The 12,523-nt window shown below is 41.4% G+C and overlaps 1 protein-coding gene across 1 annotated transcript in view; it reads left to right on the top strand.

Annotated features, from left to right (window-relative positions):
* The window catches only part of hdgfl2 (HDGF like 2), a 67,824-nt gene extending 64,661 nt beyond the window's left edge, over positions 1–3,163 (top strand). Inside the window, exon 16 of the mRNA XM_078198150.1 lies at positions 1,781–3,163. Within this exon, the coding sequence (XP_078054276.1) occupies positions 1,781–1,877 (97 nt within the window). The 3' untranslated portion in view covers positions 1,878–3,163. The remainder of the gene's footprint in view (positions 1–1,780) is intronic.
* The last annotated feature ends 9,360 nt before the right edge of the window (positions 3,164–12,523 follow it).

Genomic DNA, 12,523 nt, shown 5'->3' with positions numbered 1-12,523 from the left:
CAGCTCATTCAGGAGGAAGTCCCATCTTCGAGAGCTGCGGGCCAGTCTGATTGGGCAGCAGCTCTCCAGTCCCTGCAGCAACAGGGGTTCAGTGGATAGAAAAAGAATTGCTCGAGGACACCGGAGGCCCAGGGAAGTTCATGGAGTCCCAGGGTAGGGAAGGTTGGGAAGGCCTGAATGTAGCACGATCAGGGTCTCGGGAGGGAGGTCCGAAGGCCACTGGAACTAAGGGGTGGGTGCTGAACTTCAGAAGGGTGTTTCTGATTGAACCGGTACATTTGCCTCCCTTCACTGGAGCTGATTGGTTACATGACTGGATTCCATCTGATTAAGCCGGAAATGTCTTTAATTGTATTAACTGCCTTTTTATGTGGTTGAGATGTTTCATGATGCTTCAGGTGAATTATTTCCAGAATGCAGTAACCCCATTTAGGTAGGTAAACTCACTTGATCAAATGTAGTAAACAATTAATTTATTCGACAAGTGATTGTACTTTTTTCTACACTTTCTCTGGTTATTTTTGGCAGATTCTGGGTTTAAATCATTTGTATTTACTTTTTGTCAGTAATCTGTTTCTTCCAGTTTGTCTCTTATTGCATTTCACTTCCCAATTCTCTTTTGTGTGTGAAAAGGCACAAGAGCATCACTAGTTGATTTGCATCAAACTATATCACCAGTTTCTCTAATTGTTAAGCAATTCATGGGTTGCCAACCTTTTAATAAATTGTTAGTTTGGATTATATTGGACTTTAAATGGGCCAATCTTTTGTTTCGTTTTCAGCCTTGACTTTTTACCTGTAACTTTCATTTACGTCTTGTCACTTTTTTCCCATTCCTCAAGTTTCCTCTAAACCTACTCATGCAAAGGGAATTATGTGAATCGTACAGTAGAGATAATGCCCTCTCAAACTAGAGACAGGTATCTGCTACAAACCTATCTGCCGAGGAAAATGTTTGCAGGGGAAGAGACCCAAAGTTGATGTTGGTAGCTCTCTCAACTGTTTGAGATACTGGTCAGCACAAGTCATAGAAACTAGAAGCAAGAGTAGGCTGTTCAGCCCTTCAAGCCTGCTCCGCCAATTCATTATAATCATGGCTGATCATCGAATTCAATATCCTGATTTCCCCCCTTCCCCCCATATCCCTTGATCCCTTTAGCCCCAAGAGCTGTATCTATTTTCTTCTTGAAATCACACAATGTTTTGGCCTCAACTATATTCTGTGTTAGTGAATTCCACACATTCACCATCTCTGGGTAAAGAAATTTCTCCTCACCTCAGTTCCAAAAGGTTTACCCCTCATCCTCAAACTATGACCCCTAAGTTCTGGAGTCCGCCACCATCAGGCACATTCTTTCTGAATCTACCCAGTCTAACCCTGTTAGAATTAAGGTCAGTCAGTCAATAGTAATTAATATTTGGGCAGTCTAACTGATTTCCTTTCCTCCACCTCATGTGACCCAAAGGAAACTAATTGTCGTGCCCTGTTGCTGCCTTCTAGGTTGAGAATAACTAACATACTGAAGATCAAATCATGAACATCCCTATTTTGTATAGATCAGCAGCCCATCACTGATAAAGCCACCCATTTTAGCATTGATAATGTTTTGGTAATCAGTTTTTGAAATTACAAGTCATTGAAAATAAATAAGCAGAAGTGCTTATTGCTACAAGATGCTAGATTTATGAAGCGATTAAGTTTGGAAGATTCAGGCATGTTCCAATGAGTTTAACATTGCGTAGAATTGAAATCATGAGGTTGTGTGTTTTACTCTTGCAGTGCTCCATACATATCTGCAGTGCTTCAATCAGATGATCAACACACCACCAATACAGAGACCGTTCCAATGGAGATGGAATCAGCTAATGAGAGCTAAGGCTTTGAGCCATAATCAACTATGGGACACGTTTTAAAATCTGGGTTGCTTTCAAAGAAGAACACTTGTCACTTGAATCGTCCTAGAACCTAGTAAAGACTGGTTTTGTTGTCTGCCCACGTGAAGAAGCTGAATGAGGTCACTTACTTTGCAGAACTCTGTATTTCTTCATTTTTTTTGAAAAAAAAGAAAAACAAAAATATAGATCTGCACATTAAATGTATCTTTTTTTCTGACCTTGAGCAGAGAGAGGAAGTGAATGAGGCGCAAAGTGCAGAAATGGCTGCTTTTTGGTGGATTAAATTTATCACCAGGAATTTCCTCCGGGTTCTCCTGACTAGCGGAAATCCTGGATAGACATGTACGCAGGTTTTTGCTGCAGTGGCCAATTGGGAGAGCACTCGAGGAAATTAATGGCGGATGCTTTACTTCAGAGCGTATATTTTCTTTCACTTCTCATGAAGTTATTTGTTTAAAGTTTCTGTCAGTCTGAAGTATGTTCTCCATGATGGGTTGGCTCACAGAATTAGACAAAGAAAGTGCGTTTTCTTTCATTTTCTTCTTTAACCTCTTCCAGCTGCAATGTTACATTACATGATTTCCCCAAATAGCTAATTTCTCAGCATTTAACCTAATTTTTTTTTTACGGGAAGAATGACTATGTAGAGATTGCAGTTTTGTCATTGTAAAGTGCAACTTTGTTATCAGTACCAGTTATTAAAGTTTGACCTTGTGGGAGTTTTTAATGTGATGTTGATACAGATGTAGTGAGCTTCCTTCTCAAGTTACTTTGTTAAGAATAGGGCGCGAGAGAGTAGCACTGCAGGGAAGAGCAGCAACTCCTTACGGATGTTGATCCTCTGAATGTCTTCCCCTCTCATTCCTTCTAAATTCCAAATATGCCATTCTGTGTACTCTTCGTCCTTGCTATATTGAAATCAACACTTGTCACATCATCTCCGACTCTAATTCTTCCACATGACCTCAAAACTGTGGGACTCCTTATCATTCTTTGTCTTCCGTTCCTCAGTTAATCCAGATACTTGTAAATCTCCATTTTGACATTGCCTAACTTCTACGTCTTGATCGACCTCATCGTTGCTTTTCGTCTTAACTGTGGTGGTCTGCACTGTGAGCCTTGACCTCTGGCTTTTGTTTGTTAATAATTTAAAGGAGAGAAAAATCAAATCTGTTGTAAAAGACCACCAAGGAAAAATGGCCTTTAGCAGGTTAATCTAGAAAGTTTTAAAATGCAAACTTTTATATATTAAAAAAAACATTTTGTGTGGAGTATTCTTTTGAGTTTGTTTCCTACTAGTTATCAAAGATTAATGAATAACATCAATCTGACCTCTGTGGAAATTTGAAGACTCTTAACTTGACTATTTGTCTTGGTGACTGCTTTTGCCCATCTTAGAAATGTTATAGTAGTGCTCTGAAACACATACTTTGTGACCATTTCAGCTTACTACCTGAGCTCAAACAACAAATAAAATTTCAAATGAATGTATTTTGCTGCAGTTGAGATATGGACCAGAAAACAGATCACAGTATATATTTTTAAAATCTTTTAAAAAGCTATTGTCCATAATGGAAACTCCTCACTACATAAATCATGTATAGACATTTGAAGTACTAGGAAAAACTGATTGTTCAGGGTCCGATAATTCCCTATCTGTATCTCAAATTTGCTTCAGCTGAGAGGTTACTGTATCAAAGTGCTAGCTCCCTAAAGTTTAAAGTTTATTATATTAGCATCTCAAGTAGGCTTGCATTAACACTACAATGAAGTTACTGTGAAAATGTCCTAGTCGCCACACTCCGGCGCCTGTTCGGGTACACTGAGGGAGAATTTAGCATGGCCAATGTACCTAATCAGCACGTCTTTCGGACTGTGGGAGGAAACTGGAGCACCCAGAGGAAACCCACACAGATGTGGGGCGAACATGCAGACTCCGCACATACAGTTACCCAAGCCAGGAATCGAGCCCAGGTCCCTGGTGCTGTGAGGCAGCAGTGCTAACTGCTGTGGCAATTGTAAGAAACCCGCAATCACTTTGGACACAATAGCGGCGCCAGTTTTTCAAGGATGCCAACAATGCCCATGCCCCTCTGAGGGCTCAGTAACAAAGGGTAATTTGTAATTGGTCTGTATGGACCAGAAAGCTCTGAATAGATGACGATGCACAGAAAAAGTGAAATAGTCACACCCTTCCACTCGGGAAATATGATTGCGAGGGAGGAAGAAAGAAAAGGACATGTATATAGTTTTGGTATGTTGGAGGTTCTCTATATTTTTATATATTATTTGCTTTAAATTGTTGATGGAGTTGTTGAAACATTACAGAACATCGATTTTTAAAAAAAATTTAGGTTTTTGGTCAATGAGGCTGTGGACGCAAACATAAGAAATAGGAGCAGGAGTATGCCATTCGGTCCCATTAAACTTCTGCATCCTTCAAGATCCAGGCTGCTCTGATATTGGTCTCAACATCATAGAAACATAGAAAATAGGAGCAGGAGTTGGCCATTCGAGCCTGCTCTGCTATTCATTATGATCATGGCTGATTATCAAACTCAGTAACCTGTTCCTGCTTTCCCCCACATACCTTTTGATCCCTTTAGCCCCAAGAGCTACATCTAACTACTTCTTGAAAATGTACAGTGTGTTGGCCTCAGTTTCCTGCTTGTATCTATAACCCTTGACTCTGTTGCAATTCAGCCTTGAATATAGTCAATGACTCCGGCTCCACAACTTTCTGTGCTAGAGAATTCCAAAGATTCACAAACTTCTGAGAAAAGAAAATTTCTCCTTCTCAGTCTTAAATGGAAAACCGTTTGTTCTGGAACAATGGCCTGGATTTTCAGAGTCGGGTTGACTCGGGAGCCCTTTAATAATAGCGTGTGGATCCTGATTCCCGAGGTTCCTGACCCCATTCTTGGGCAGCTTGGTTTTTGGGTGTGCCTTTAAAGGATGTGGGCTGCTTCCTGCCAGGAGCCCGCACCTGGCACTCCCAACCTGGCCAGCTACTGCAGAGATAGATATCTCCTCCTGCAATTTTCATTGAGGTGGGTCAGGTTTTTAAAGACTCCTGGCTCATGGCTCCTTAGGGGAACTGTGAATCGTACTGTGCCTGAGGGGATCTTTTACAAGGCAAGTTCAAAAGATCCCCTCATGTCACCAATGCCAGTCTGATATTCCACCCATGCCCCCTATACCAAGCTCCGTGCTAACTGACCCATTGTTATTTTCTAGAACCAATTAACATCACTGTCTAAAATTAGATGTGTTTTTTAAACAAAAGCTTTGAAAAAATATACTCCATTGATAGATTTCTCCATGAAAGGTTAGGACTGAAAGATAATAAAATGTCAATCATCCAGGCCCTTTGAAGTTTCACAAAGTCCAAGCACTTGAAATCAATTGAGTTATGCAAACAAGCATTGTGACATTGATAACAGAGATACAAATGAACATACATACACCCTAAGAATTAAGATTCAAAGCAGACCTAATCTTACCAATTTATACCTGGCCTAGGATCATAACGTGTCCCTAGTTATAGTCTCCCCACAAGAGGAAACATCCTCTCAGTATCCACCCTCTCGTGTACCCTCAGGATCTTCTATGTTTCAATAAGATCGCCCCTCATTCTTCTAAAACAGGCTTGTCTAACTTTTTTTGGTGGGGAGATGAAACAATGCTTGGGAAGAAAAGGAAGCTGGCTCAGAGGAATGGAAATTTATCTTGTTACTCCAAGCAATACCAATTTGCATCTCTATAAACAAACTGCAGATGAGAACACTAATTTATTGCCTCAACTTCTGTCCATTGAGTACTGATTCAGTGAGACATCTGACCTTGTTTTTCCCTGCTACAAGATGTTAATGTCTTCACATGTCCTTGATGTAACACCATGACATATCCCAGACCAGATTCCCATCTGTCAGGAACGATCCTAATTCACTATTCTTGTCCATCCTCTTCTTGTGAGGGACCACATTCCCATTCTTTCCTCGCTTGCAGGAGGCCCCATGTACAAGGTCTGGGAGGAAAGGGAAACAACCACATGATTTGAAATTTATCTCGCGCAACAAAAATCTGTATCTTCACGTGTAAGGTCGACATGAGGGGACTAATTTATCACTTTATCCACAGCACAGTAACCCCATCCCATCTGGCAATGCTATTGCTTGCGCAAGGAGTCAATGTCTACCTGCACACTTTAGACGATGCAGAGTATTCCAGGTCGATGTCTGTCTGTCAACAGTGATCTTGATTTTGACTTGATACTCTATTCATGAAAAAGGCTGCTTGCAATGAAGCAACCAGCATATCTTAACAGGTTTGGGTGATTCAGTGGGAACATAATGCCTGTAAAATGTCAAGATGGTTATGGTCTGCAAAAGCACCCTTCAGATCACTGTCATCTCCATCTGTGTTAGTTCCATCTGAAACACATCAGTAGCATCAGTTCCAAAGTGCTTCCTGAAATGCACAAACCTGTGCTTGAATTTAACTCTCAAGCCACCAATCAGTGCAGCATATTTCTCATGGTTCACTAGCTCAGCATGCTCTGATGACAATGTTGCGAGATGGACAGCTCTCTTCCTGGCCAATTGTTTCTGGTGTGGTTCTAACTTCTCAGTGAACACATGGACATGCTCGTGCAGTCTGTTGACAAACTGATCCTTGGAGTTTCACCTTCAAATTGTGTGGCCGCCTTCCTTAGCTGGTGCACCTGGCTGAAGTAAATGAAGCCTCTTATGCTGTGAGCCTGCATCTGCAAGGAAGGTTCATAACTGTCTGATTAAGCCCTTTGCACTGTATAAAATTGTCAGTTGAGCGAACCTTGTCCCTCATATGTCTCCTCTTCAGGGTCTTTGCACATAGCTTATCTTGGTGAATGATGTGTGATGACTCCCTGAGGCACTGATTTGAGCATCAGACTGACAAAACTATTGTGTTTGCCTGGCATCAAAGGAACTCCATCAGTTGTCAGGCACTTCAGTGAAGATGTCTTGCTCTGTTGTCATGCCTTTCATTGGGCAGAGGTCGTCCTTAAAAACTCCAAAGATTTTTGTGACTCCTGTTGCAGAGATTGAGAGTTCAGCTGTATCATCTGCTGTCATCGAGTCATAGATTGTAAAACTCAAAGACATTCAGTCATTTGATTAGAGAATTCTAAATATTGGCTGCTAGGGTTGTCAATGCTCTGGTGTGAAAGGCTGGTTCCCTCCACCACTGACTGTTTATCAGAGAATACCACAGATACAAACAGGTCCAAGCAGTCTTTCATAAATTCCCCATTGACCAATTACTCCCCTCACTTGGCTATTGCATCAACTACCAAGCAAGTGACCTTGGATACTATCTCATAACTCTGGTTATGAGAGATAAACTCTGGTTTATGCAGCCTTCAAGAGAGATTGAAGGTTTGCAGCCTTCAAGAGAGATTGCTGCCTGATGATGCTTTGCTTCAACAAGTTCAATTGGTGATTCTCACCTGACCTCTGAAGCTGTCAAATCTGCCAACATGTTTTGTACAAAATAATGACGCTTGGTATTGCACTCCTTGTAAACAGCTATCTTCTTCTCACCCCCATGGTGCTCAATAATGAAGAGGTTACCAGTCCAGGAACCTTCAAAGACTCGGCCTTCCAATTCAATCCACCTCTTCTTGCTCAGGGGTCCTGAGGGGCTCACCATTATCAATTGATAAGTATTCTGGGTGGTTAATGGAGATAATTTCCAGGCCTGGAGTATAAATCTTACTTCTCAAGATCACTCTTGTGACATGCAAGTATAATCTGCAAGGACATCTCAACATTAAGACACCGGTTTGTTGTGTATATTATTGTTTTTGAAATGGTGTGAGGAGCCACGTGAAACCACTCGTGAAAATAAGCAGCCCAGTTGTAGTGTACCAATTACTAAAAGCTATTTAGTAATTGAAAGAAAAGACATGAACAGGACTATAATTCTATAAAGCACGAACAGTGGAATAATGCAAATACACACAGTTTTATCTCAAAATACCCCTTGTTCTAAACTATATCTACGATACCTGAACTCAGTAAGAATATCCCTTTCCCCAAACAACATCCACTTTAAACAAGGTACCCTGGTCTTTCAATGAGATGCTAAACTAGCCTCCCTGATTCCGCAGGAGTTACAAATTATCCCGCTGGCTCGCTTGATTCTGCTCACTGTATTTTGGGCCATTTGTCTTGACTACATTTCTTTATTCTTGAAAATTAATATCTGTATGCCTCTTCTGATCTCACAACCATTTTGGTAAACTCGCTGATGATAGGGCTATTTATATCTGATTTTACCAAGGTGTCTGCTAACCTTGTTACTGGAAAAAGAATGCATCTCATCAGCCCCTTTGAATGGGGGCTACTGCTATTGTCAAGCATTTTTTCCCCAGTTGCTCAGTGGATTACATCCCATAATTCCCTTTATTAATTCTGGATCTGGTTGTTACTAGACAAATACATGGACTGAAACGAGTAAGTGCAAGTGAAATGAGCTCTTCAAGGAGTAAGAAAATGTACACATTGTAGACATGGGTAACATTCTCAGTATATAGTATTCTATCAACCTCCCTTATAGCAATGGCAGTGCCTGATTAGGGGTCTTGTGACCCTCCCCCCCCTCCCTTGCAGCCCTTGCCCTGCACATCCCAACCCATCCCCATCCACCCCACATGCTGTATCAGGGCCCTGCCCAAATTTTGAGATTATCCCCCACTCAAAGTTACTCCAAGGCCCAACTTGCCTCCATCCCGCTGCAGCTGCTCCAGTCCCTGCAATCACCACACATTGCTCTGCATAGCATTTTTCAAATCGGGATCAATTAAATCTTCAGTGCTAAGTCCAATGTCTGGTAGGCTGTATCATTCCACCTCACAGGCCAATTCTCATCTTCAGGCCAGCCCTTGGAGAGGCCGGTTCTCAACTCCAACAGGTATAGGCCCAACCTGGTCACCCTTTCTTCATAAAATAAGATCTTCATCCCAGGAATGAGTCAAGTGAACCTTCTGTGAACTGCTTCTGATGTAATTGTACCCTTTTTTAAATGAGGGGGCAAAAAACTTCACAGTACTCCAGATGTGGTCTGATCTAAACGTGTACATTCCCACAGCAACTATGACTCCTTGAAGGTCGGCTGGCTCAATTGGCTGGATAGATCCATGTGGATCAAGTTGGTGCCAGAAAAACCGAACCCAGGTCCCTGGCAAAAAGAAAAGATTTGGATTGCACACGTAGATTGAAACTAACAACAGATTTATTGAAAGAGATATTCTCTGAACTGCAGATTACAAATTGAAAGTAAAAGAGCAGCCTCTGCAACACTCTAATGACATCACCATCAAACCATGTGATCAGCACTTAAAGCAATCATGCAATGCCTTTAAATATATAAGATCCCTCCTTTACTTCTGTGGCCTTGACACAGTGGTTAGCACTGTTGTCTCACAGTGCCAGGGACCCTGCTTTTGATTCCAGCCTTGGGTAACTGTCTGTGGAGTTTGCATTCTCCCCGTGTTCGTGTGGGTTTCCTCTTGGTCCAAAGATGTGCAAGATTGGCCATGCTAAATTGCCCCTTAGTGCCCCAAGATGTGTAGGTGAGGGGGATTAGTGGGATAAATACATGGGGTTGCAGGGATAGGGCTTGGGTAAGGTGCTCTTTTGGAGAGACGGTGCAAACTCGATAGACCGAATGACCTCCTTCTGCACTGTAGGGGTTCTATACAATATTATACAAAGAATCACTAATATTGTAGACACAGTACCATGCATCATTAATCATTATACACAGTCAATAAGAAAGTTAATCTGGAGGACATCTCTTCCTCTTTGGTTGTATACAATGTTCTAGAATCTGGCTGTTCTTGGCCCTAGAGGTATGATTTGTAATATCAGTACACACTTCTCTTGGAACAGATTCTCAATTGGTATAGTAACTAAGGCAAGGGCGGCACGGTGGCACAGTAGTTAGCGCTGCTGCCTCAAAGCGTCAGGGACCCGGGTTCAATTCCTGGCTTGGGCCACTGTCTGTGTGGAGTTTGCACATTTTCCCCGTGACTGCGGGGTTTCCTCCAAGTGCTCCAGCTTCCTCCACAGTCCAAAGATGTGCGGGTTAGGTAGATTGGCCATTCTAAATTGCCCTTAGTATCAGGGGACTAGCTATGGTAAATGCATGGGGTTATGTGGATAAGGCCTGGATGGGATTGTGGTCGGTGCAGACTCAATCGGCTGGATAGCTTCCTTCTGTACTGTAGGATTCTATGATTTTATAATTCTCAATGACTCAATCATCAGGCAACTCAGATTCAGCTGAGTCTTCTGAATAGCATTCACAACACTAGGGACTAAGATGTCGGCACTCCTGGAAATGATTCTGAGAAATCATTTCAAGAGGACAACAATTGGACAGCACAGCGTCACTAAACTAGTTTACCTTCGGTTTGAACCGTGTAAGAAATTGGACTGTTTTTGCTAAAACTATGGCTGGTACCCATTTCTCACACATGGCATAATTACCCACCAACACATAATCTCTTTGTTGAAATGTTGCTTTGCCCTCACTTCTCGTCTAGCAACTTGAGATTGTTGTTGTCTCTCCACTTATCTGTGAAGTTTATGGAGGTAATAACAAATGAAACATAGTTCACAATTCTCTCTTTAAGAGTAGTAATGCAGGTGAACTTTGGGTAGTCACATGAGTAGTGTTTCTACAAGATTCCAAAAAGCTATTCACACAGTGTGATCACGGACCTTGCTCTTTTGACATTTTAAAATAATGTTTCAAGCATTGTAGGAATCAGCTAATGTGTTGGTTGATGGAGAAGAAGGTGCAGATTTTATATGCTGCATATCATTTATTTTGAAATAATCCTCAAACTCTTTTGACTTAAACTGTGAACCAATATCCCTAACAATCTATTCTGGTTTACCAAATCTCATGATGACAACTCCTGGCCACTTTGATTGTGCATCAATTATGACTAAAAATATGCAACCCTTGAATTGTTGCCATGGCATTTCAGGCCACTTCCAAGGGTGTAAAGGAGGAAATGATGGTGTATTTCTTATACATGGAAAGGATTGACACTCTCCCACTATTCAATCTGAGCATCCAGACCTGGCCACCAAAAATAACTGTGTGCTAATTCCTTCATCCAGACTATACCAGGATGTCCTTCATGTAGTTGTTCAAGAACTCTTCCATGTAGACTAGGAAGAACGATCACTCGGTTTCCCCACAATAGACACCCACCTTGGATGGTCAACTCAAACTTTCTTACACACATGGTTTCAAATCAGGGTGCAGATGATGTGTTCCAGCTATCGTTCCTTTCAATACCATATCCATCACCTTCTCCATCATGGAATCATTGCTGGAATGTGTCTAAATGTGAGAAGCTGTCACAGGCAAATGATCTACTAGCGAAAAATGAAGAATATTAGCAAAACTAGTTGGTGGCGTGTGCTCAATAGGTAAAGGTAAGCATAATAACGTATCGGTATTAGCATGACACTCTGATTGGTGATACTTTGTATGGTAGGAATATGCAGGTAAGTGATCATCTTTGTAATCGACTCGCAGTTAACGAAGGTATGCCTTTATATGGCCCAAAAATAGTACTTAAGGGCCAATGATTAGTCAATATTGTGAAATGATGACCATATAAATGATGAAACCTTTGTAAGCCAAAAATTATACTAAATGCTTCTTTTTCTAGCTGAGCATAGTTAGATTCAGCACTAGTCAGAGTACGAAAAGCAAAAGCTATTGGTTGTTCTTCTCCTGAAGGCACATTTGTGAAATGACTGCCCCACTCCATAAGATGAAGCAGCACAAGCAAGCAGTTTGGTAGCCTCAGATTAAAATGAACCAATACTTCAGACTTCTGCAAAGAATCTTTGACATCCTTGTTTGCTTTTTCACAGTCTGTTGTCCAGTCCCATGACTGTTTCACACACAGTAAATTATGTAAGAGCTTCAATAATGTAGTTAAGTTAGGAACAAACTTACCATAATAACTTACTAATGCTAGAAAGGACCTCAATTGCACCACATTCATCAGATGTGGTGCTTCTCAAATAATGTCCGTCTTTTTAGGTGCTTTATGAAGGCCTTTACTATCAATAATGTAACTTAAATACTGGACTGAAGTCTGGAAAAATATCTTTTTTTTCTTGATACGCAGACCATGTGCATGAAGATGTTCTCATGTTTCTTCTATATTAAATATTATTCTATATTCTATATATTCTATATTCACCGTGGGTAGCTTGGTGGCACAGTGTTTAGCACTGCTGCCTTACAATGCCAGGGACCTGGGTTTGATTCCCGGCTTGGGTCACTGTCTGTGAGGAGTTTGCACATTCTCCCATGTCTGCGTGGGTTTCCTCCGGGTGCTCTGGTTTCCTCCCACAGTTTGAAAGACGTGCTGGTTAGGTGCATTGGCCATGCTACATTATCCCTCAGTGTACCCGAACAGGCGCCAAAGTTTGGCGACTAGGGGATTTTCACAGTAACTTCATTGCAGCGTTAATGTAAGACTACTTGTGATACTAATAAGCAAATTTTAAAAACTTAATACTCAAGTGCTCCTGTTCACTAGACCCTG

This window comes from Mustelus asterias, chromosome 26, assembly GCF_964213995.1.
Source record: "Mustelus asterias chromosome 26, sMusAst1.hap1.1, whole genome shotgun sequence".
Lineage (NCBI taxonomy): Eukaryota > Metazoa > Chordata > Chondrichthyes > Carcharhiniformes > Triakidae > Mustelus > Mustelus asterias.
Note: the sequence above shows the minus strand (reverse complement) of the source record. Positions and strands in the feature narration are given on the sequence as shown.